At 40.0% G+C, this 24,871-nt stretch overlaps 1 protein-coding gene across 3 annotated transcripts; it reads right to left on the bottom strand.

The window, feature by feature from the left end:
- Window positions 1-1,450: 1,450 nt before the first annotated feature.
- On the bottom strand, window positions 1,451-23,299 carry LOC129146547 (uncharacterized). Of its 3 annotated transcripts, XM_054699181.1 has the most exons (4): window positions 23,187-23,299; window positions 19,801-19,923; window positions 2,063-2,204; window positions 1,451-1,721 (listed from the first exon to the last, which is right to left on the bottom strand). In XM_054699181.1, the coding sequence occupies exons 1-4, from the start codon at window positions 23,284-23,286 to the stop codon at window positions 1,484-1,486; spliced, it is 603 nt and encodes a 200-aa protein (XP_054555156.1). In that variant the 5' UTR covers window positions 23,287-23,299; the 3' UTR covers window positions 1,451-1,483. The 3 variants fall into 3 exon arrangements, with proteins under 3 accessions (XP_054555156.1, XP_054555157.1, XP_054555158.1); XM_054699182.1 differs by lacking the exon at window positions 1,451-1,721 and having other exon boundaries at window positions 1,827-2,204; XM_054699183.1 differs by lacking the exon at window positions 1,451-1,721 and having other exon boundaries at window positions 1,827-2,204; window positions 23,191-23,299.
- Between the last annotated feature and the right edge of the window lie 1,572 nt (window positions 23,300-24,871).

Below are 24,871 nucleotides of genomic sequence, written 5' to 3'. Positions count from 1 at the left end.
CCTGGCCACAGGCGAGTGTCCCACATGGCACGCAGACCTCTCCTGCCTCGCCCGCTGCTCCCCACAGCAGTGTATTTTGTCGGTCTGCCTGCTCTGCTCCATGCTCTGGATCTGGTGAGTTCTCTAACTCTCCCGTGCTTCTGACTGTACCCAGTGCTTGCATAAATAAATAAATAAATAAATAAATAAATAAATAAATCTTTAAAAAAAAAAAAGACTTAGCCAGAGGAATTAGGCAAGAAAAGACTATGAAAGAAGTATAAATTCGAAAAGAAACAAAGCTATCATTATTTGCAGACACCATGATAATATATAGAAAGAGAATCCTAAAGACTTCAGTAAAAAACTAACTGCAATAAATCAGTTTAGTAATGTGGTAGGTTATAAAAGCAATACACAAAACTATCATTGTCTTCACACATGCAAGCAATGAAGTGGAAGAGAAAAAAAAAAAAAGAAAATGATAACAATTACAATCATACTGAAAGCTGGTAAATACCTAGGAGTAAATCTAACAAAGGAGGCAAATGTACTATGAAAGAAAACTATAAAAAAACATTGTAAAAGAAATAGAAGACACAAAGAAATGGAAAGATATTCTTTGTTCATTGATTGAAAGAATCACCATGTCAAAATGGCCATCCTACCAAAGCTATATACAGAACCAATGCAATCCCAATAAAGATTTCAATGGCATTCTTCAAATAAATGCAATAAAAATTACTGAAATTCATATGAAATCCCTTAATCTTCCCAAATCACAACATTGATATAAATATTCAATATCTTCTCTATTGAAATCCCAACTCCTTAATGTGCAGCTTATCAAAAAATCCATATAGATAGCCAAAAGACACATAATAGTCAAAACAATCTTGAAAGGGAAAATGGAGTTGGTGGACTCAAAGTTCCTGATTTTTTGCAGTTTTATTGAAGTATAATTGACAAGTAAAATTATAATGCATTTAAATGGTACAGTGTTATTTGATACACATACACATTAAAAATCACTTCAGCAATTTAAGTAAGACATCAAACCTCACATTGTTACTATTTTCTTTTGCTTTTCTTTATTTATGAGAATATTTAAGATCTACTTTGAGCAAATTACTATTATATGATGCAATATTGTCAACTAACTGCCATGATATACATTAGATTCTCAGGATTTTTCATTTTACAACTAAATGTTTGTATTCTTACATCAACCTCTCTTCATTTTGCCAACACCAGACCACCAATCTGCTCCTTGTTTTTATGCATTTTGATTTTTTGTTTGGTGTAATCCATGTGTAAACAATTTTATACAAAATTTGTCTTTCTGTGGCTTATTTGGCTTATTTTAATGATCTCCAATTTCATCCATGTTGTCATAAATGTAGAATTTTGTCTTTTTTGAGGTTGAATAATATCACATTATATATATATATGTATATCACACTGAAATATATATAACATATATGCCATATTTTCTTATTTAAAACTAACTACAGGGCCTCCCCGGTGGCGCAGCAGTTGAGCGCTGGGTTGCAAAGCTGCCCGCGGCCTCTGCGGTGCCGGTTCGATCCCCGGCTGCTCCCCAGCCACTGGAGGAGGGTCCCACATGGCGCACAGTCCTCTCCTGCTGCCCGCTGCTCCTCTCAGCAGTGTACTTTGTCAGTCTGCCTGTTCTGTTCCCCGCTCTGGCTCTTGTGAATTCTCTCACCCTCCTGTGCTTCTGACTGTACCCAGTGCATGTATAAACAAACAAACAAACAAATAAATAAATAAAGCATGCCTCCATTTAAAAAAAAAAAGGAATATATAAAACTAACTACAATGTAACAATAATCAAATCAGCATGGTGCAAGCATGAGAATAGACATGCAGATCAATGGAATACAATTGATGCCAAGAAATAAAGCCATCCATTTATGTTCAATTGATTTTTGACAAACATGTCAAATTAGGGCCTCCCCTGGTGGCACAGTGGTTGAGCACTGGGCTGCGAAGATGCCCACAGCCTTTGCAAAACCAGTTGGATCCCTGGCCACGGTTGAGGGTCCCACATGGTGTGACAGACCTCTCCTGCCGCCTACTGCTCCCCTCAGCAGTGTATTTCCGTTCATCTGGGCTGTTCTGTTCCCTGCTCTGGCTCTGGTGAATTCTCTCACACTCCCGTGCTTCTGACTGCACCCAGTGCTTGTGTAGATAAATAAATAAATCTTAAAAAAAAAAGAGAAAAAGTTTTAAAAAAAAGTCAAATTATTCAATGGATGTTTGAATACTATGCTCAACAAATGCTACTAGGACACTTGGATATCCATATGCAAGACAATTAAGTTGTTCCCCTTCTTTACTTTATGTACAAAAAAGTCTCAAAATGGATTGTGAAACAAAACGTAAAAGCTAAAACCATAAAACATTTAAAGGAAACATACAAGTACATCCTCATGACAACGGTTTGGATTTCTTTTCTAGACATGACTCAAAAAAAAAAAAAAAAAGGAAAGAAAATATATAGATGCATTGAACTACATTAAAACGAAAGAAGAACTTTAGTGCTGCAAACAAACCATTTTGTTTGAATGTGAAAAGCAAGTTACAGAATAGCGGAGAATATTTGAAATTCACCTATCTCATAAGGGAATTATGAGATTCCCTACAACTTAATGATAAAAAATAGATAATCAAATTGAAAATAGGTAAAGATTCTGAGAAGTCATTTCTCTAAGGAAGATATACAAATGTCCAAATAGCACATAAAATTGCTTAGTATCATTTATCACTAGAGAATGCAGATTAAACCCCAATGACATACCACTTCTCTCTCACTAAAATGACTATAATAAATGAAAGACATTAGCAGGTGTTGGTGAAGAGGTGAAATTCTCATAGTTTCTGGGAATATAAAATGGTATATTCACTTTGGAAAACAGCTCAGTAATTCTTCAAAAATGTTAAAGACTGACCAGTAATTTGACTCTTAGGTATTATATATAAGATAAATGAAACCATGTATCCACACAAAACTTGCATATGAAAGTTCATAGCAGCTTTATTCATAGTAGCCAAAAAATTGAAACACGTTAAGTTCCTAAATCAGCACTACAACAGTACTAAAGGCAGAGCCAAGGGACAGTGTCCAAGGTGGGGGACGTTTCACTGCCGGTCAGTTCTCACCTTCAAACACAATTGCAAGACCATTCAGGCTCAGAGTCTAACAGAAACAACTGTATTTATTTATTTTTTTCTTAACAAACAGGAGATTGGGGAAAAGTAAAGAGTTTCTAAGGCCACAAGTGACTAACTACCTCACCCTCAATGGTGTCTTCAGTGTCCAGAAGTTCTAAAACAAAGACCACTTGTAGAAGATAAGGTGACACTGCAGTGACCCATAGCTGCGGCCTAAAGCCTGGACCAGATGCCAGACTGGACAACATAGATTTAATAGGAGGTAGCGCTGGAGAACCAGAGGCTACGGGAAGCTTTTTGTGATCTGTTGTCATACACAAAGAGGGAACAACAATTTGAGACACTTCCTCAGCCTGACAGTGCTACTTGCAGGCAATGTTGGATGCAGGTGCAGCAACTGGGTCTCCAGGAGGGTCTATGCAAATGTCAATGGAGATTGGAAAGCTAGAGGGCTAGAAGTCTACAGAGGTCTGGTGAACCCAACCCAGGTCATATGCTCGATGCTTCTCTCTCTTTGGAAGCTGTCTGCTTAATCCTTTTTCACAGATGGTCCAATGAATGCAACCTCTTAGAAGGTGGTCTGATGAATCCTTCATCTCTCTTTGGAAGATGGGGGCTGACTGACTCACCCTGACTCCTGCTCTGCTTATAGCCTCTTCAGATCCCCCCACCCTACAAGCCTGATTTTAAGATTTAACATCAATCAGTTCACTTTCCATTTTCAATCAGATAAGAATTCAAAGTTGAAGGACAGCTGGAGAGCTCAAGGTTGAAGGGCAGCTGGACAGGTTTGGAGAGATCCAAACCTGACTGGTTCACTTAGTCAAACCTGATTGGTCCATTTAGCTTGAACCTGTTGGTTTCCTGATAAACTTATAAAAGGGAAAAGTCCACCCCCCAGCCCCTGCTGACCTGCTCTGGAATCAGGGCAGAATCATTGGCCAAAGGACTGTGTTTTCAGTTCCAACAACTAATAAATAGACTAGTAAACACATGCAATAGAAAATTATCGAGCAACAAAAAGGAACATGCTACAACATAAATGGGCACTAACCAATAATCTTAAGCCAATAAATCATTGACAAAAGAATACATATTTTACAATTCCATTTATATAAAATGTCAAGAACAAAAAAATCTACATGTACAGAAAGTAGACTAGAGATTGCCAGGAGATTGAGAGAAAAGGGTGTGAATGGGGTGTGAGCATGATTGAAAATGGTCAAAGAAATTCTTTATGGTATTATGAAATTATTCTCAGATTGTGAAAACAGTTGTCTTAATTGTGTGCTCATATTAAAAACCAATCAGTTATGCGATTTAAATGGGTGAATTGTGTGTGTGTGTGTGTGTGTGTGTGTAATACACCTGATTAAAGCAGTTTTAGAAATTTAGAAAACCTAAATAAGGGACCAGGAAAAAGACTAATTATAATAAAGAAAAAATCAAAATCAACAACCAACTGTAAACCAGAGATACACTATGGGGGCGAAGGTAGGAGAGGAGGGATTAGGGTCAAAATAAGGGGGGTGGAATTGGATGGGGAATATAACCAAGATGAAAACGCATGCATTGTGCAAAAATGAAAATGATGTAAGAATCATATAAAATAAACATATTAAATATAAAAAGAATAAAAGAAACTGAGAAAAGGACACATACTTTATGTCAGGTGCTTCACTTTCTCTGCTGCCTGATATTTTTCTATTCTGTCACTATACTCCTGCACACATACTAAAATGCACTGTGCCACCAAGTGAGGACTGGACTTAAGAAAAGGCTAGAGAACAACCCTCTCATTCAAACTTAATTCCATTAGGATAGTCACCAGTGATTGCTTTTGGTATTTTGCATTGTATTACACGAGCTCTCTCAGTTTTTACAGCTCTCTCTTCCTGTATCCATATCTGTAGTATTGGGCAAGAGTGAGGAATAACCACCACATTATGGCACTCACAAGCTGTGCCACCACAAAGCAATACATGTGCATAGTCCAAAGATGAGAGCATTGTTTCTGATTCGTCTTTAGTTGGTTCCTCCTTCTTTAATTAGAACTTTTTCTTCTTAAAGTTAGCATACAAACTCCATCTATACATATCATTAATTCGTATTCCATCCATACCTAAATTGCAACAGTAAAGTTTGAGTTTTCCAAGAGGGAGGAGAGTTTGCCTGCAAATAGAATGTCACCTCTCTGCTCCTACATCATTTGTTATGCACTCTTACCTCAGCATGCCCCACAGTGCACTGTGATTATTAATTTACTTTTGTGTCCTAGCCTTAGCTCTAGGTAGATGTGTATGAACAAGGACAATATATTATCCAACTTTTGTTTTTAACCTTATAATCTATCCTAGTTTTAGAAACTAAGCAAACACTCAGCAAATGTGCCCAGAATGATTCATAAATTTTCAATTGGTAATTGATTATATCCCAAATGATCTAACTATTGTTATGGTGACAATACCATTTCTGCCAAACCTTTATTTTTTTTAAATAAATATTAAAGGAAAATAAGAGTATTTGATTACTCTGAGAGTAGACCTCCAACCACAGGCATTTAGACACAATCTAGAGTGAAATAGACAGATGCATTTCATTTAGAATATAAGATAAAGTTGCTATTTGATATTCTGTTCTCTGTGTAGGGAAACCCTCTTTGCTTTTCTGAATTCTAGTAATTGTCTTGTTTGTAGTCCCTTGCTGCAGACCTTTGCCTCCTGCCAACTGCTTGCCAGACGTGGTCTCAATGCTAAGAAGGGAGAGGTTCCCAGAGTGCATAAGATATATATTGAAATCAAACACTCTTCTAAAACTATTGTTTTCCAATTTCCACTAAATCATCCTTCCAATGACCCTTCCCACTCAGTGGATTTCAAAACACTTAGTGAAAGAATAACTAAAATAAAAAGTCATTATTCACAGATGCTTTGAACACCTGAAGGGTAAAGTTAGTTTTCCTTTTGCATGTCATTTATATCAATAATGCACCATTTTCTTTTCTTTTTAGCTTTACTTTGATTTAGTCTCCTTAACGATGGCATAGCAGTTGAATTTAAGTATCAGTATATCAATTCCTTTGTGATTTCTAAACTTTAGGATCAGAATGAAAGATTAGAAAACAAAATAGGAAGATCAAGTCTACTTCTCTACCTATAGTAAAAACAAGTCAAACATATTCTTGAAATTATATAACATGTCTTAAATTTCCTCTTTGCTGCTTTACTCTCTGTGTAAACTTGGCAAATTACTTAGCCCTCTATAGCATAGTTTTCTTATCAAAAAAAATATTAGCTCATTAGACAGAATAACAATTATATCTAAATTGTATTAACAAAAATATCTAAATTATAACTAAGTTAAACTTCATTTTAAGAATTTAATTGAGAGTAATGCCAGCAAGATGGCAGAACCCACACTTTATCACCCAATGGAAACCTTATATAAACAACTAGATTCTGGCTGAAAGTACTTTATAGGAGCTATGGAAATCAGTTAAAGGTTGACAGCAACCAAATAAAAGAAATAATCAAGAAAAAAATGTCAGAATAGGAAGAAATCTCATGTGTTCTTACTTGCTCCTACCTCACACCCTCTCTGGTATGGCATCTTGGTTTAAAAAGAGTGACTTATAACCAAGTTCCCATCCATGAATTAGAGAAAGTAAGGCAGACCTAATTTGAAGCATTCTTACCTGTCTGGAACTGTTTGAACAATTGGTCTCTGTGTTGTGTAACTTGAAATTCAAAAGATGAAAATAGGGCCTCCTGGTGGCACAAGGGGTTAAGCACAGTACTATGAAGCTATGTGCAGATCCCCAGCCAGCCAGGGAGCTACCCATATAATACAGCAAACCTCTCCTGTCTTGCCCACTGCTCCCCTCAGCATTGTATTTCAGTCAGTCTGCCTGTTCTGCTCCCTGCTCTGTCTCTGGTGAATCCTTTCACCCCCCTGCACCTCTGTCCTGTACCCCAGTTCTTATATGCATAAATAAATAAATCTTTTTTAAAATGATGAAAATAGAACAGCTACAGCTTGGCTCTCAGACTACTAAAAGCCAGGGGAAGCAACAGGCACAGTTCATTGCATATGTGATTAGGGTAAACTTACATATGTACAGGACAAGTAATGACTGATTGAGGAACACAATGGCACACCTAAAGTCCCCAGAGGAGGAGCTCTCAGTGAAAATGACATTTAAAAACATCAGTGTAGAGGGAGAGTCAGAAAATATCATGCACATACAGACAAAGGAAAAACATGCGCCTCAAAATGTCTCAATAAGGCCTTGCACACAGGGATGATTTCAGGCTTAGAACATGCCCTGCTAGAAGGTTTTCCCATGCATGGAGCCTGTCTGCAAAAAAGTGATAGATGTGGATGTTTTGTCAAATATCTAATTTCCAAATAAAGATCAAAAAGCATGCAGATGATAGGAAAACATGACACATTCAAAAGAGCAAAGCTAATCTTCAGAAACTGCATGAAGAAACACATGCATGGACTAACTTACTAAACAAAGTCTTAAAATAATCATCTTACAGATACACAAGATATGGGAAAACTAATATTAAACTAAACTAATATTAGACAAAATAGATTTTAATATATAAACTGTTACATGAAACATAACATTATATACTGATATTAAGTTCAATATTCCAAAACATAAACATGGACAAAGAATTTAAGTCAATCAGAAAAAATTAAGAAAATCAATAGACTTAAAATTATGAAAAAGAATTAATGGGAGGGCCTCCCTGGTGGCACACTGTGCCACCGCACTGTGTTGAGCACCGCACTGTAAAGCTGTCCGCAGCGGGTTCGATCCCTGCAGGCCAGTGAGAATCCTACATGGCGCAGCAGACCTCTCCTGTCTCACCTGCTGCTCCCCTCAACAGTGTATTTCAGTCAGTCTGCCTGTTCTGCTTCCTGCTCTGTCTCTGGTGAATCCTCTCACCCTCCCGCACCTCTGGCCTGTGCCCAGCACTTGTATAAAAATAAATAAATCTTAAAAAAAAAAAAAACAACTTTAAAAAAAAAGAATTAATGGGAAAGTCTGTAATGAAATATAAAATCATTGAATTTAAAAATCACTCAAGGAGTTCAAAGGTTGATTCAAAAATATTAGGGTAAGAAACTGCAAATGCAAATATACCTCATTTGAAATCATTGAGATCAAGGAGGGAAAAAAATAATGAAATAAAGTGAAAAGAGTCTAAAGGACACTGAGGGCACTAAAATATATGTTGTAGGAAAGAAAGGAACCAACTAACCACAGAGATTAAACAGTAATGAAAGAAACAAGGGACAAAGAAAATGGTATAAGACTTATAATGGTATAATGACCTAGAGAAAAAGGTCATTCTCTCTAAGTAATAACTTAAAATGTAAGTGAATTAAATTCTCATACAAAACATATTAGCAAGTGCATCAACAAATCAGATTCAATTATAATCTGTACCTAAAAGACTCAATTTATATATAAGATTACCGACCATTTGAAAATGGAATGATAAAAAGATACTTTGTGTGAGTGAAAAGAAAGCTGATGTGCTTAAACAATATTAGACAAAATAGACTTTAATATATAAACTGTTATGTGAGACATAATATTACATACTGATATTACTTCAATATTTCAAGAACATTATATTTGCCAAACATTAGGAATCCTAAGTATATGAATCAACCAGTCACAAAATTAATATGTGAAATAAATGGTTTTATAATAACAGTAAGTGACTTCAACACTCCATTTTCATTAATATATATAACAACCAGACAGAATATAAATAACTATAGGACTTGAACATGGCAAAATGGAATAAGCAAACACATAGAATACTTAACAACTGCAAAATACACATTTTTCTCAAATGTACAGTAAACATTTTCTAAGAAAGACCATATGTTATACCTTAAGACAACTGTTAATAAATGTTAAAAGATTAATCACAATGAAATGAAAGCAGGAATGAGCAGTAGAAGAAAAAGTGAAAAATTCACAAATTTGTTAAACTATATACTTAAATAAATAAATGTGTCAAAAAAGAAACACAAGATACATTAGAACTTGAGATAAATAAAAATAAGTACACACTGCACACAAACATGGGGTTATAAACTTAGTACTTATATTAAAAAGTTAGAACACCAGCAAATCAAGAAAATGAATTCATGTATCAAGGAAGTAGAAAATGAAGGCTAAACCAAGCACAAAAGTAGCAAAAGGAAGAAAAACATTGACATTTCAGTAGAAAGAAATAAAACAGAGAATAAAAAAGAAAAACGAATGAAACCAAGAGTTAGTTCTTCAAAATAATCAATAAAATTAACAAACACATAACTGGATTCAGTTGGGAAAAAAGAGAGAAATTTCAAAGAAATCAAATAACAGATGAAAGAAATGGGGCCTCCCTGGTGGCACAGGGGTTAGTCTCAACGCTATCAAGCTATCACCAGCCACAAGGCACTGGAAAACACGCATTCCATCCCTGGCCAGGAAGCCAACCCTCATGCTCAGCAGACCTCTCCTGTCTCACCTGCTGCTCCCCTCAGCAGGATGTTTCAGTTCTGCTCCCCACTCTGTCTGGTGAATCCTCCCACCCCAAACCTTTGGTCTACACCCAAGTTCTCATATGCATAAATAAATACAAATAAATCTTTTTTAAAAAAGTAGTGAAAGAAGGAACATTACTACTGATTTTGAGAAATAAACAATGCTATGGACCAGGTCACTTTGCTGGTCACTTTGCTGGTCACTTTGCTTTAAATCTTACAAACATTTAAAGAAGACTTGGTAAAAGTCCATTTCAACATTTCCTGAAATGTTGAGGAGGAGAAAACACTTCCACACTCATTCTGAGTCTAGTGTTACCCTGATCCAAAAGGTGGAGAAAGACACTAATCCCCCAAAATAAAACAAAACAAATTTAGATCAATATCCCTTAAGATTGATGAAAAAATCCTCAGCAAAATGCTGGTAACCTAATTCAATAGTTTACCAGCAGAGGACATGATTATAAAACATGACTAAGAATTTATTCCTAAAATGCAAGGATAGTTCAACATATGAAAATCAGCTATTGTAATGTGTTAACATTAACAGAATTAACAGGAAAAACACATGTACAAACACACACACACATCAGCTCAATTGATGAAGAAAATGAGTTTGAAACAATTCAACGTCCTTTCCTTATAAAAACTCGCAATAACTAGGAGTAGAAGAATGTACAACAAAATAAATTCTACTTATGAAAAACTCACAGTTGACATCATATATAATGGCAAAAGACTGAAAGTTTTCCTTTAAGCTCAGGATAAAGGATACTGCTTTTTACCCCTGCTTTTCAACAAAGTTCTAGCCAGGAAATTAGGTAAAGGGCAAAGACATCCCACATTACCAAATTCATAGCAACAGAAAGTAGAATGGTCTTTCCTTGGGGCTGAGGATAGTGAACGTACAACTGTATTTTATAACGGGTAAGGAAGCTCAGCTGGGGAGATGAAAGAGTTCTGGAATGGATATTGGTGATGATTGTAAAATAATAGAGTGATCGTACTTGATGTCACCGAACTGCACAGTTAAAATTATTAGACTTAAAATGTTATTAAAGAATCAAATTAAATATCACAAAAGAACCTAAAATATTAACATGCCTTATTAATCATTTATAATTCTATCACGATTACTTATGATTCAAAGTAAATATAAAAATTTTAGTATTTCCCCTGAAACCAAAAATTATTAAAGTCATGATCATACAACTGTGGAAAAAAAAGCCAAAAACTGGAGTCAGGTAAAGCAAGAGGGGACAGAAGGAGGGAAAGAAGGAAGAAAGCAAAGGAGGAGGGCAGACACTGGGGTGAGGGGAAACAGGCAGAACAAAACAAAATAGAATAAAAAGCGTCAGCACTATGAAGCTGTCCTCAGCCTCTGCAGCATGAGTTTGATCCCCTGCCAGGGAGCTACACACATGGCACAGCAGACCTGTACTATCCTGCCCGCAGCTCCCCTCAGCAGTGTATTTCAGTCAGTCTGACTGTTCTGTTCCCCACTCTGTCTCTGGTGAATCTTCTCACCCCCTGCATCTCTGGCCTGCACCTCAGTTCTTGTATGCATAAGTAAATAAATCTTTTTTAAAAAATTGATAATATTGAGATGATGTGAACACTAGTTTGGAGTAAGGTCATGCTGAGAAACTTGAACTTGGAGAACCACTTAAAAAAATTATATTCAGTAGGCCTCCCTGCTGGCGCAAGGGGTTAAGCACCACACTATAAAGCAATCCACAGCCTCTGCATCACGTATTCGATCCCCGGTCGGCCAGGGAGCTACCCACATGGCGCAGCAGACGTCTCCTGACTCGCCTGCTGCTCCCCTCAGCAGTGTATTTCAGTCAATCTGCCTGTTCTGCTCCCCACTCTGTCTCTGGTGAACCCATTCACCCTCCGCACCTCTGGCCTGTACCACAGTTCTTGTATGCGTAAATAAATAAATCTTAAAAAAAATTACATTCAGTAACAGAAATTTTAAAGGAAGCAGTTTTAAGCAAGTTGATTTATTTCAGTAAATGTTTTGTGGGTTTTATGGGCAAGGAATTGGGAATATGTTACTTCTCTGTGATGATCTTTGCATTAGAGCTTTCTCAGAAGAGCTAGAGATAGTTTGGGAGTTGGAGATATGTAAAGGAAATATAAACTTATTTCCTTTAGGTGTTTGGATATAAACTTTATTTCCTTTAGGTGTTTGGAAAAATGAGTGAATAATAACTGGGATAGATATAAAAGTTGTCCACTGATGCCCAGTTCTCTCTTATTTCTGGGTATATAGCCAGGTGGCCAGTTTTAGATAAGGAATCAGGAAGGAAACACATGTTACTTGCAGACTAAATCATTTAATTATCTGTGCTTGACTCTAGTGGACTCTGTGAAGGTTATAATGCATTCTGACCTTTGTATTGAGAAAATTACATGTTAAGATTGTGGTTACTCTGTCCACCTGTTTCCTGGAGGGCTTTTGGGGAGCGAGTTTCTCTTACCTTCCTTGGACACCTAGCATGAATAGGAATCGTCCTTTGATTTAGTTAAACTACTGAAATGGGGACGTTTTATTTTACTGCAGCATAACTCACCCTAACCTGAATTATGCATTATTCACTATCACCTTTTCATCATCAGAGGAGAAATTCACAGCAGTGTCCAGTCTCAGTGAAGATTCTTTTCAGATAGACGATTCATACTGTGCAATAAATTTCCTTTTCAAGTTTAGATAAAGAGATGAAGGAGAAGACCCACCAGTGGATCTGTGCAGATACAGCTAATGACCACTGTGGAGCCCTTGAGTTTGTAAAATTCTTCTAGTGAAAAGCTCACAGTTTTTTTTCTCTGTACATTCACAAAGATAAATTAATTTGCTAGTTTGATTTGTTATGTGACCATTATTGTACTTCTACCATGGAAATGAAACTTTTCTTATTTCAAATAGAAGTAAGGGGGAAAGTGTCAAATATGTATTGGGGGAAACAATACTTGTTCTATTTCTAACCTTATATGAAGCATGAAGTAAGGATCAAAGTGATTGTCATGTTAAACCACAGTCCACCCACACTGAGTATTTTTTCTTCTCTCAAAGTTTAATTTACTAAGTTTGTCTAGTAAACTTCCTAAGTTTACTAAGTTTGTCTAGTTAAAATTGTACCTCAGGGCCTCCCTGGTGGCACAGCGGGTTGACCGCAGTGCTGTGAAACTGTCCACAGCCTTTGCAGTGCCGGTTCGATCCCTGCTGGCCACGGAGCAACCCACATGGTGCAGCAGACCCCTCCTGTCTCGCCCGCTGCTCCCCTTAGCAGTGTATTTCGTCAGTCTGCCTGTTCTGCTCCCCACTCTGTCTCTGTGAATCCTCTCACTGCCCCCTGACTCCCACTGGCCTACACCCACTGCCCCGTGGAGGGGGGTGCTGGGGAGAAAAGATAGCACCAGGGAAAATGTGAACAGTGTTACATTTGGGATGGAGACTCTGGCAGAAAATATAAGGGACCACAGAAGAAGCCCCCACCATTCGGTGTTCGGAATTCAGCATTTGAGCATTCAGAGTTTGAAATTTCAGTGTTTTCATACCTTCAGCCATTTTGGTGTCAGCAATTCCTGCCCCCACCGTGCTGATCTTCCAGAAGGCTGTTGTGTGCTTCTAAAGGATGTGGAGCAGCTTCCAGCAGCCAACCTCAGAGAAGAAAATTTGCCACTGTTAGGCCTAGCAGGGAAGGCTAGGACCGGGAGCCTGGGAGCCTCGCTGTGCTGTGTGAGTGTGGCGGTTTGTCTGATGGGGTCCTTAGGCCTCTTGCAGCTGCTGTTTTGAGCATTGCTTGTCTGGTTCTGTGCTGGGGCATCTCAGCAGCTCAGTGAGCACCTCCTGTTGTGTCTTCTGTTGTCTTTCTGATGGGAAGACGCCATCTTGAGAGTGTGGCCTGTTGCCTAGACAGGAACCCCACATCCTCAGTCGCAGGAAATTACCAACTTTGGGAGTGTTTGTATTTACGACTATAAAACACAGGACACTGCTTCAAATGAGGCAAAATTCATGTTTGTCCCCTGTAACTCTTTTTTTCCCCATGGTTTGTTAAATAAAACCCATTATTGTTGTTCTCTGAACCTGAGTAGTCATGCAATTGTGCGAGCTGATGAAGAGCTCAGACAGTGACCTGTCAAGTATTTGGGCAGTGTCTTTGCCCAGTTTTCATGCCCGCTTGCTGCCCGGTATCAATAGGTTTTTCAACATATTTTTGAAGGGTGTCAATGTGAATTTTGGCTGAAAAACCCCACACCCCCACAATGCAATATTTAGAATATATTTGTTCTTTCGCTTGTTCTATAAACATCACTTTCTGTAAGTCAAGCACTCTAACCTGATAAAGGTCTTCAAGAAAAACTATAACTACTAGAGCATATTTTTGATGATTGAAGTGTTTGGTTTTAAAAGTATGTGGCAAATAATTGTTAGAAGTACTAAGTGGCCTCAAAGATGTTCATATGTAGCTCAAAAATGCAACATAAAGAAACAATTCTGCCATTTATTTATGTGTCATTTTTGTATATTTTATCTATGGAGCAGCAATTATTTAATATTGCAGTGAAGTCCTTTATTATAGACCAAATTCCTTTTGTATGATCCTTTTGGTTATAAAGGTAAGGAAATATATTATTTTAGAGCAAAAATAGGTGAGTCAGAATATCAGTGCTTTTGAACTCTCATATTTCTCTTCTCATACATTTCAGAAGGATATGTATCAAATTTCTAGGATCTGCTGAACTCAAAATCACGTGCCTCAATTGATGAATCAACATTTCAGGTCATTCCAAGAGGGCACTGTGCTATCCTGAGGTTAGTTTGACAGTTGTTTTCTTAACTATTACAATGGTCTGGTTTATCAATATGTTATTTTATCCCACCACATGATTTATTAAAAAAGGGAGGAAATGGACCAATAAAAGTATTGACACTTGAAAATTCTGAGTCTCTTAAACTAATGCAATTAGGACTAAAATCATCACCTTTAATGCTGATAAGAGCCATTTGCTACTTTCTATCAGATCAATATCAGTAAATTTAAGTCATGAAAAGAATAAAAAGTTAAAGAAAATGTAATGATGGAAATAAATATGCAAAATTGAAGTATCATTATGTGTCCTGGGCTAATTTTAATTTCTTTTAACTAAAAGCCATGGTCATAATGAATGGTAAGAGTTTGCTTTCCTCCGTTTGGTAATTGTTCATCTAGACAGAAAGACATTGTTATATAGTGAGGATGGAAGTGCATGTTGGCAATTTCAGGTTCTGAGAGGCACTTTTCATCCATTATTGCATTCAAGACCCCACAACAGCCTTGTGAAGGTATTGTTAAACCCAATTTCATTGCTGAGGAACTGAAGTTAATCGACATTATTAAATTGGTCATATTATAACCATATGATCCAGGAACCCCAAACTGTTAAGGAGCATATTCTGAAAGGGTCCGGCCATCTGTGTGTGCACAATGGCAATGAAAGCAGACTCTTAGTATGAGAGATCTTTAATTAATATGCAGAGAGAGAGAGAGAGAGAGAGAAGAAAGGATTTCAAATAACAGACTCCTAATCATACTCCAAAAATTACCCATTCCCTCATGGAAAACACCCAGTCAAACTGTCCCATCCCAAACCAGGACTGCTGAGGCCTGAAATTTGTTTGAAGTATAAGTCACCTTTTGGTAAGAAACCACAAGAAAGTGGTTAGGCAGGTCCCCATAAGCTGGAACAAGAAGAGAGAGCTGAAATTCAAATTGTACCATATAAACCACCACAAAGTCAATGTAATGGCGGCCATGGCTTCCATGAAACACTGAAGTCTCAGAAGCAGCCTTTCCACGTGTCTCTCATACATGTCTCTCTTCCAAGTGTCTCTCTCTAATGTCTCCCCTTCCATTTCATTCCATCTCAATATATATCAACCACACTCCTTCCCAGCTGCCCCCCATTCAGCATGGCATGCTGGGATTTGCCATGTTATAGTCGAAGGTGGCTACATGTAAGTGGAGACCAAGAAAATGGCATCTATTCCAGGGGCCACTTTGCTGTGACACTCCATTCACCCTTATTAGGATGCATTCTGTAACAATGATAAATAACATGAATGTCAAAGCTGAGATAGATACATCCCATATAAATTTACTGCATGAAGCTAAGAAACAAATTGAAAACATACTTTTTGTAAAATCAGGAAATTATGTTTCTGGAGCATTACAGTCTAAAAAGGATGGTGGTTGTACAATCTGCAGTTGTATTTTTTTGCATTGAAGCAGTGACTAAGGAGGAGGTGGAGTTTACTTTTTTTTTAAAGATTTATTTATTTATACAAGCACTGGGTACAATCAGAAGCATGGGAGGGTGAGAGAATTCATCAGAGCCAGAGTGGGAAACAGAACAGGCAGACTGATGAAGAAATACACTGCTGAGGGGAGCAGAGGGTGCGGCAGGAGAGGTCTGTCATGCTATGTGGGACCCTCGCTGCCAGCCAGGGATCGAACTGGCCTGCAGAGGCTGCGGGCAGCTTCGCAGCCCAGCACTCAACCACTGCGCCACCAGGGGAGGCCCAGGAGATGGGGTTTAAGAGGATTAAATTCAAGCTATACTTTGGTGGGAGAGTGAACAGGGGATGAGGCCTAATGAGTAGCAGGAGGAAGGGGGAAGCATGGACACTTCTCAGGAACTTAGATAAATGAATATAGTGATGTCATTCAACAAAGTTTGGATGTAAGAGCTGGGGGAATTTACAAGTTTAGGTTTATGGGGATGGTATTTGAGGTGCTCTGTGTATGTAGATGTGGTGTGTATGTGTATGTGAGAATGTATGTGTGTGTGTGTGTGGCATTTGGATGGGGTGCATGTTTATGTGTATATGTGTGGGTAGTTGTGTAGCATGTGTGCATGGGGTGAGTATGGTGGGTTGGTGTGTATGTAGGTTGGTGGGTTGGTGTGTATGTGTAGCATGTGTGTATATAGGGTGTGTGTATGTGTGGAATGCATGTGGAGGGGTGAATGAGTGTGTGTGAGTGAATGAGTGTGCAGGAATTGTGGATATGTGTATGGGGGTGAGTATGCAGGGGATGCATGTTTATGTGTGTGGGATCGAGAGTGCATGTGTACGTGTGCCGGTCCTGCCTGCAGGCCGACGGGGTTCAGGAACACGGCGGAGGGGCTGGGGATGAAAAGACGCGTGCACTCACATGGATGGCTGCTGGAACTCTCTTTATTTTTAGGGGAGGGGCTATCTCTCGGAAAACCTGCGCATGCGCTTTACGTGGATTTGCAACATCCAGTTACTGTTGCATCAGCCTCCGCTTAGGGCGGAAGTGACTCATCTTTGGGCGGAAGCAACCACCACCCCAGGTCCCCCTGCTGGTGTAAGCCTGGTACTGACATACGTGTTTGGGGACGAGTATTTATGTGCATGGGGGTGAGATTGTAGAATGTGTATGCGTATGCATGGGGAGTAAAACAGCCTAGTTACAAAAAGCTACAGGCCCCTATCAAGTTGCTCCAATCCTGTTTAACAGGTGGACTACATCCTGGGCTGGTGAGCCCTGTCCAAGCCAATTCAGCCCTGAACAGGAGGCACCTTGAGAAGACAAAGGGTTAGATCCTGACTTATGATTATCTCACAGCCTCCTGGAGAGAGAAATTGGAGAGCCCACATGTGCAATTGGCACATAAGCGACCTGAGCATGCCTGGGCATCCCAGTCCAAAATAAGCCAAGACGCTGCTCTCCTTCTACTCACTGCACTTACCCTTTAAATATCTCCTTCTGACTCCCTTCGGAGACCCAGGCTGTCTTCTCCTTGCCCAAGTTGGCTCCCTGGTGCATGAGACTCTCTAACAAAGCCTTGCCTGGTTTAAATACAACTAGAGCTCTCTGGTAAATTCTTTCTCTAGAGGGCAAAGGATCCAATGTTTGGGGTTGAGGCCATAAAAGGGTGAGTGTGGGGGAGTACGTGCATGTGTGAGAGGGGGGTGAGAAGGGTCTGTGTAGGAGCATGTTCAAACGTAGATGGCATATTAGCCATCGTATAGAGTCATCCAGATTCCAGGGTCAAACTTGGATTATTGAGTCTAGGACAGGACAACATACAAGAGCAAGAATACAACAGGTGGGAGGACAGACTCACTAGAATGTCTGAACCTAGCACATAAAGCCAGGAAAGGAGGATTCCCAAGTCTGCAGAGAGAGATTTTCCTAGAGAAGACATAAAGAAGTATGCTTGCGGAAAACCAAGAAGGAGAATATTTTAAAATGACTGTCATCAGCATTCTCAATGCCATGCAGAAATATGGAAAGAACTGACAAATATGTTCCTGAAATTTTGCAGTTAAAGAAAACTCACGAGGGCCTCCCTGGTGGCGCAAGGGGTTAAGTGTCAGCACTATGAAGCTATGGGCAGCTACTGCAGCATAAGTTTGATCCCCAGTCAGGGAGCTACCCACATGGCATGCAGACCTCTCCTGTCTCCCTGCTGCCCCCTCAGCAGTGTATTTCAGTCAATCCTCTTGTTCTGCTCCCTACTGTCTATGGTGAATCCTCTTGTAACAGGGGGAGCCCAGGAAAAGGGGAAGTTCCAGGTTCCCTGCCCCACCCAAAGGAGAGCTAGAAGACCTGGAGGAGGCACGTGGAACAGAGAGATATATGAAGAAACTACACTGGCATTTTGGTCCTGGACTGGGTGACACAGATGTGGGTGAGAGACCCGTAGAGAGGTTAACAATGGCAGCTTTTATCTTGGTTTTGATTTTACTCTTTTCCTCCCAAACTTGTCTGGCTGTTTCTGACCTTATTCTATGGGTCTCCACCAGAAGGTGCTTTAGATTTGTGGCAGGCTTTCAGGATCCCAGAGCAAGGTGGACTTTTACCCATGAAGGGATGGGTAACTTTGGGTGCTTGATTTAGAAACTGTATTTGTTACAGGGCAGGGAGAGGGGCAGCCCAGACTCTGCAAACCTGCCTGCTCTAAATAGGTTCTGCCATCTGCCGCATCAACACAAAACATATGAGTCTTTAATGGGAAGGAACTTTAATACAACTAGGAAACAATACAGGAAAGGCAAAGAATCTAGTTTCTAAATCAAGCACCCAAAGTTACCCGTCCCCTCATGGGTAAAAGTCCACCCAATGAGGATTGGCCCAGAGCAAGGCCCCAAAGCTTCCCCAGGTCTAAAGCACCTTCCAGTGGGGACCCACAGGAAAGGGTCAGAAACACCCAGACAAGTTGGGCAGGAAAAGAGCAAAATCAAAATCAAGACAAAAGCCGCCATTGTCACCTCCCCACGGGTCTCACCCACATCTGTGTCACCCCGTCCACGACCAAAAGGCAAGTGCAGTTTCTGCAAGTGTCTCTCAGCTCCATGTGCCTCTCCCAGGTCTCCTTCTGGCTCCATCCTGCTTCTTTCTTTCCTCAGTCTCCTCTGCAGCTTCTTTTCTCCCTGCTCAGCTCCACCCTCCTGTGGGTGGGGCAGGAAACCTGGAACCTCCCCCTTTCCTGGGGACCACCGTTTTACAATACCCCTTTTAATTTTTATTCCACCATATCTATGGTGGCACAGATCTCAGGGTGTAGTCTTAGGAGAGACTTTTTTTCAGGGTTACAATGTATGTAAGAGAAGCAACAATTAGTCAGAAGCATTGTCCATGAAGGTCCAGTACGACACTTTTCCATTACTGGAAAATAGTCCATTATCTGAGCCAAAAGGGAAAAAAAAAAAAAAAAAAAAAAAAAACCAAAAAACAATCTGGAGCATTAGACAAAATAAGACAGCAAATACACCAAAATTACAGGAAAAAAAATCTTAAAATTGGTTCAACTTTTGTAAAAAAACAAGTTCTCTCAAACTTGATTCCCAATTTTTTTACCAGCATAGCAAAAGTTTGCAAACTAAATCTACTTTTAAACCATATTACCTATTTTTGCATAAAATCACAGGGCAGAATAACTAAACAGCAATTTTAGCTGGCTTTGTTGGAATACTCCATATAGGATCAGTGCGAACTGCTAACATCTGGTTCACGTAGGCTTCAAGAACAAAGTTGGTCTCACCAGACTCCACCTGGGCTTCCTCTTCTCGAGGGTACCAGGATACCAGGACTTTTTCGTTTGCCAGGTTGTCCAGTCCTGCCCATGGAGGCAGCTTCCTTGCCTTCTTTGGAGATCTCTGGAACCCTACGAACAAAGCAACAGGTTCTCCTCTTTGGTTCAGCTCTGTTTCAACTTCCTGGAAGAACTCCACTCAAAGCCACACAATGAAACTCATGTCCAATTTTTTAGTTTAAGCAGGCAAAATCCCTATGGAAGTTATGCAAAAACAGACTCTGAGATAAGTAGTTAAAAAAAATTACTACCACTATTTTTATGCTGTGTTGGTATCAAGGGGAGAGAAAATGTGAACACGAGTTAGCTCTGCAGAAAAAAGAAAAAAAAAAAGAATTCAGGGCCTCCCTGGTGGTGCAGGTGGTTGAGTGCAGCACTGTGAAGCTGTCTGTAGCCTCTGCAGAGCGGGTTCAATCCCGACCAGCCAGTGAGAATCCCACATGGCGCAGCAGACCTCTCCTGTCTCGCCTGCTGCTCCCCTCATCAGTGTTACCCGTTTTCCCAAGTGACAAAACTTTCCTTCTGGGTGGTAATAGTTAACGGAAAAAGGCTACTGAAAATCAAGGCCGGAAAAAAACTGAAAGAACTCAAGCTAGGGATAAAACTGCTTAAGCTCATGTTGAAACACACCCACAAGAGATAGCTGTACGTAAGGACAAAGCAAACTTCAAAAACCGAGATAAAGGTTTTTTGGTTTTTTACCCATCAAAAGTTCCATCAATAAGAATCCGTTGAGGCCCTCCTCCCTATTTTTTAGAAACAATTGCAATAAGTATACAATATGACAAGGCGCCAATCACCACTGACTCTTGTGCCCAAGATCGCTGATCGTGCTCCCCAAGATCGCTGATCGTGCTCCCCAATGAACCACAGCAGCCGATGCAAAGGCAAAAGGGAGTTCAGGACAAGCACCGACGCAGCAGCCAACGTCAAGAGCCCCAAACTGGGGAAACGGGAAGATATTTATAGGGTTACAGCAGGCTTAAATTTTAAAACAAGCTGGCAATTACTCATTGGCTACTAAAAGGCATATTTGGCATGCAGGGCAACTCAGAATTCAAAGGGATGGGTTGGGGATGCCACAGTTTCCCTAATTGGTTGCTTCCTTATCTGCGGACACCAGAAAGGTCTGAGACCTTTGATATTGGGTGCCCGGCTAGCTCAGCATGACACACATTTTAGGAGTGCTGCATCATTTTCCTGGAAAGTGAAATTGAGCCCAAAATGACAGCCTTTCACAAAATGGCGAGACAATAGCTAAGCTTGGCTCCACACTGACAATTTACAGACATATCAGGTACTCAGAGGTTTTATACACGTTTTAGAAAACCAATGTTAACACTTCTGTATATGTCAAAGTTTTACCATTTTCCCAAGTGACAACGTTTCCCTTCTAGTTTACTCTGCTAGGTAAGTCAAATAGGACAAATTCATCGAATGTCTTTCCCAGGAGAAAAGGGATTAAATTTGTGGAGTGTCTCAGGAGCTCTGAGGTTCCACAAAATGTCCTTAGAGCAACCAAATGACAGACTACCGAATGTTTACTTGAATTTAGATTTCCGGGAAGCTTTGCCATAAACATCAGAAAACAACAGCAACAACAATATTCAATCCCTATGAAGGCACCAGCTTAGTTCGGTAGTACAATGTTGACAATCAAACCATAACCTTTAATTTATCATTTTTTCAATGTCTATAGGCACCACGTATACCATTTTGTCAACCTCTAGAGGCCAAGACAGACAGACACAAGGACATACAGACATTCAACATACAAAGACAGTTTTTTTAGTTATGCCAAGTGGAATATCTTAGGTAACTGCAGTTTTACTCAATAGGCTCAGAAAAAAAAAAAATCTCTTTATTGGAAGCCAATCCTGGGGTATCCTGTACAGCAGCTGAAAGAGCAAAATCAACAGTTAACTTTTAAGCAAAAGGAGTCATCTCTTGTTAGCTACCAAGCAGGTAATCCTTGGGTTTCCTGGAACAGAACCTGAAAAAGAAAATCAAAATACCAGCAATTAACTTTCAATTAAAAGGAGTCATCTCCTTACTTCTGTTAGCCACTCTGAGACAGAAGCTGAAAGAGCAGATTCAACATCAAAGCACAGATTACACCTCCCCCACACTAGGGAGGGACAGCAACACAGGTCTGAAAACCTGGTAGTTACATGATGTTTTCCACAACAGACCTTCCTCAGCAGGAAGTAGAAACTTAAAATCTTGTCTTACACCAGCAATTAAATCCAGAATTCAAATGGCAAACATGCCCAAAACAAATTGTGTAGACAAAGTTCACAGCAGCAAATCCTTTCAGACTCAGACAAAATCTTTTTAATTTTTCTGATCCAGACTTTGTAAAAATTCAAGTTATCTCCAAGAATCCATGAAGGCTTCTAGCAATTACCAGTAACTGCTTAAGGCTACTGTTTGTTAACACCTAGACAAACATTTGCTAATTTAAACACCACTGCTCCACAGCTGGCTTGCAAAACCCCTCAGGCAGAGGTCAGGAAGTAGTCCAAGACAAAGCTGAAGAATCATTACTGCCTTTAGAAATGTTAATGAGACAGCAGAGATCAGGAAAAGAAAAAAGGTCCAAAGTCCTAGCAACAAGAACCTCTGAGTTTTACAAAAGCCTGTCAAGTGGCCTCAGATGCCATCTTTGATCTGGCCACATAGTCCAACGAACTGCCTAATCTTTTGAGTAAAACTGCTGCACAGAACAATTACCGCAAAATCAAGTCACTACAAACAAATTACAGAATGCACAGAATCTTCACAAAGCCCAACGCAGTTTTTCAACAGCAAATCTACATATGAAACAAACACAGTAGAGAAACCAAAAATCACATTTGCGCTTATGGTAGCCAGTGCCATAGTGAAGCCCATTTTCCCCATGGGGCTGACTAACCACGGATTGCTCTGTCCCAAATCATGTTGGGTGCCAAATCTGTTACAGGACAGGGAGAGGGGTACCCGACACCCCGCAAACCTGCCTGCTCTAAATGGGTTCTGCCATCCACCACATCAACACAAAACATATGAGACTTTAATGGGAAGGAAATTTAATGCAATTAAGAAACAATACAGGAAAGGCAAAGAATCTAGTTTCTAAATCAAGCACCCAAAGTTACCCGTCCCCTCATGGGTAAAAGTCCACCCAAATGGGATTGGCCCAGAGCAAGGCCCAAAAGCCTGCCACAAGTCAAAAGCACCTTCCAGTGGGGACCCACAGAAAAGGGTCAGAAACCACCAGACAAGTCAGAAAGGAAAAAAGCAAAATCAAAATCAAGACAAAAACCCCCATGGTCACCTCCCCAGGGGTCTCTCACCCACATCTGTGTCACCCAGTCCAGGACCAAAAGGCAAGCGCAGTTTCTTCACATGTCTCTCGGCTCCATGCGCATCCTCCAGGTCTCCTCCTGGCTCCATCCTGCTCCTTCCTTCTCAGTCTCCTCTGCAGCTTCTTCTCTCCCTGCTCAGCTCCACCCTCCCTTGGGTGGGGCAGGCAACCTGGAACCTCCTCCTTTCCTGGGGACCACCCTGTTACATATTCTTTGTCTTTTTTGCATGACACACTGATTGTATTGTATTCCTTTCCATTAAAGTCTCATATGATTTGTGTTGATGTGGCAGACGGCAGAACCTATTTAGAGCAGGCAGATTTGGGGGTTCTGAGGTACCCCTCTCTCTGCCCTGTAACACTCTCACCACCCCCAACCCCACACCTCTGGCCTACACCCCAGCTCTTGTATGCATAAATAAATTAAATAAATCTTTACAAATGAAATCACTGATCATAACTAGGTCATAGTCAAGAAATGTGACAGAAGACAGAGCCCAGTTCATTAAGGAGTTGAGAGTGACCATGTCTGGGGCTGGGGTAGGGGAGAAGATGAGGCAGCAGAGCAGAAGTAGCAAGCATTGGCCAAGGGAAAACAGAGATGAAACTAGAGCTGGCAGAGGAGATTCAAGGTCAAGGTTGATTTTCTTTAAAACTTTTTTCAGTATATTAAATGATGAGTCGCCTCAGGTAGGGAGGGAATGACTCAAAATAGTAGAACAAAGACTCAAAATAATGGAAAAACAGTAGATGATTAACACAGCAAGAATCCGAAAAAAGTGAGAAGTGCCACTGGTGAATGGTTTAGCAGGGGTTTTTTTTGGTTCAGCTCTGTTAGTGATCAGCCTTGTGAACTTTGCCCTACCCATCTAATTTGTGTCTCTTTTCCACATTTGTAAAACAAAGGATCGACTCTCCTGTTCTAGGAGACTCATTCAGATTCTGAATAAAGATACTATAAGTATGCAAAGGCATCACACCTTAGGAGAGGACTGTGAAGACTTTTGCTCTAATTGGTATTAATCTCCAGTCCACTTCAAATGTAGGTGACTGTTTGAATATGACATGTGGAGTGAGATTCTTTTGGGACCTTAATGGGCAGCCTGAATTAGGGAAGGATGTCACCTCCTGGATCTTCATATCCATCACTTGGAGACCTCCCCTCCCCATTTCCCAGGAGACCCATCCCGGAAATCACATACATTGAAATTTAATAGAGAATGCATTGTCTCAATAGACACCCATGTATTTAGAAAGGCTTTCATATTCTAAAGAAAATAAGCTGCACAGCAGCACATACCCCTTTCTTTTGCATGCTAGAGGGCTTGAAGACTACATCATCGCAAACAAGCAGGAGAATGCTGTCTGCAATCTTAAGCATAAGCCAAAATGGACTGAGCAACTGCATGTAATTAATGAAGAGGAGCCTAATTAGTATCGAGGGTTACAGCAGGTGATGATTTCCTCCAGCTGCCCTTGGCACCTGTTGACAACTCTGGAGTAACCCTTTGTTCCTCTGACTGTCATCTGAGAATATGCAGTCTCAGACTGCCCCATTAGGAAACAGGGAATGTGGAGGCAACCACGATGTTAGATCACCTTTAACAAGTATCCACCAGAGACAAGGGTCCAAGTCTTGCTGCAAAAATTCTAATGACTTCCCCTTTGCATATG

Source organism: Talpa occidentalis, unplaced genomic scaffold (assembly GCF_014898055.3).
Source record: "Talpa occidentalis isolate TD23 unplaced genomic scaffold, MPIMG_talOcc4v2.1 talOcc4.3, whole genome shotgun sequence".
Taxonomy (NCBI): Eukaryota; Metazoa; Chordata; class Mammalia; order Eulipotyphla; family Talpidae; genus Talpa; species Talpa occidentalis.
This window is presented reverse-complemented; position numbering and strand designations above follow the sequence as displayed.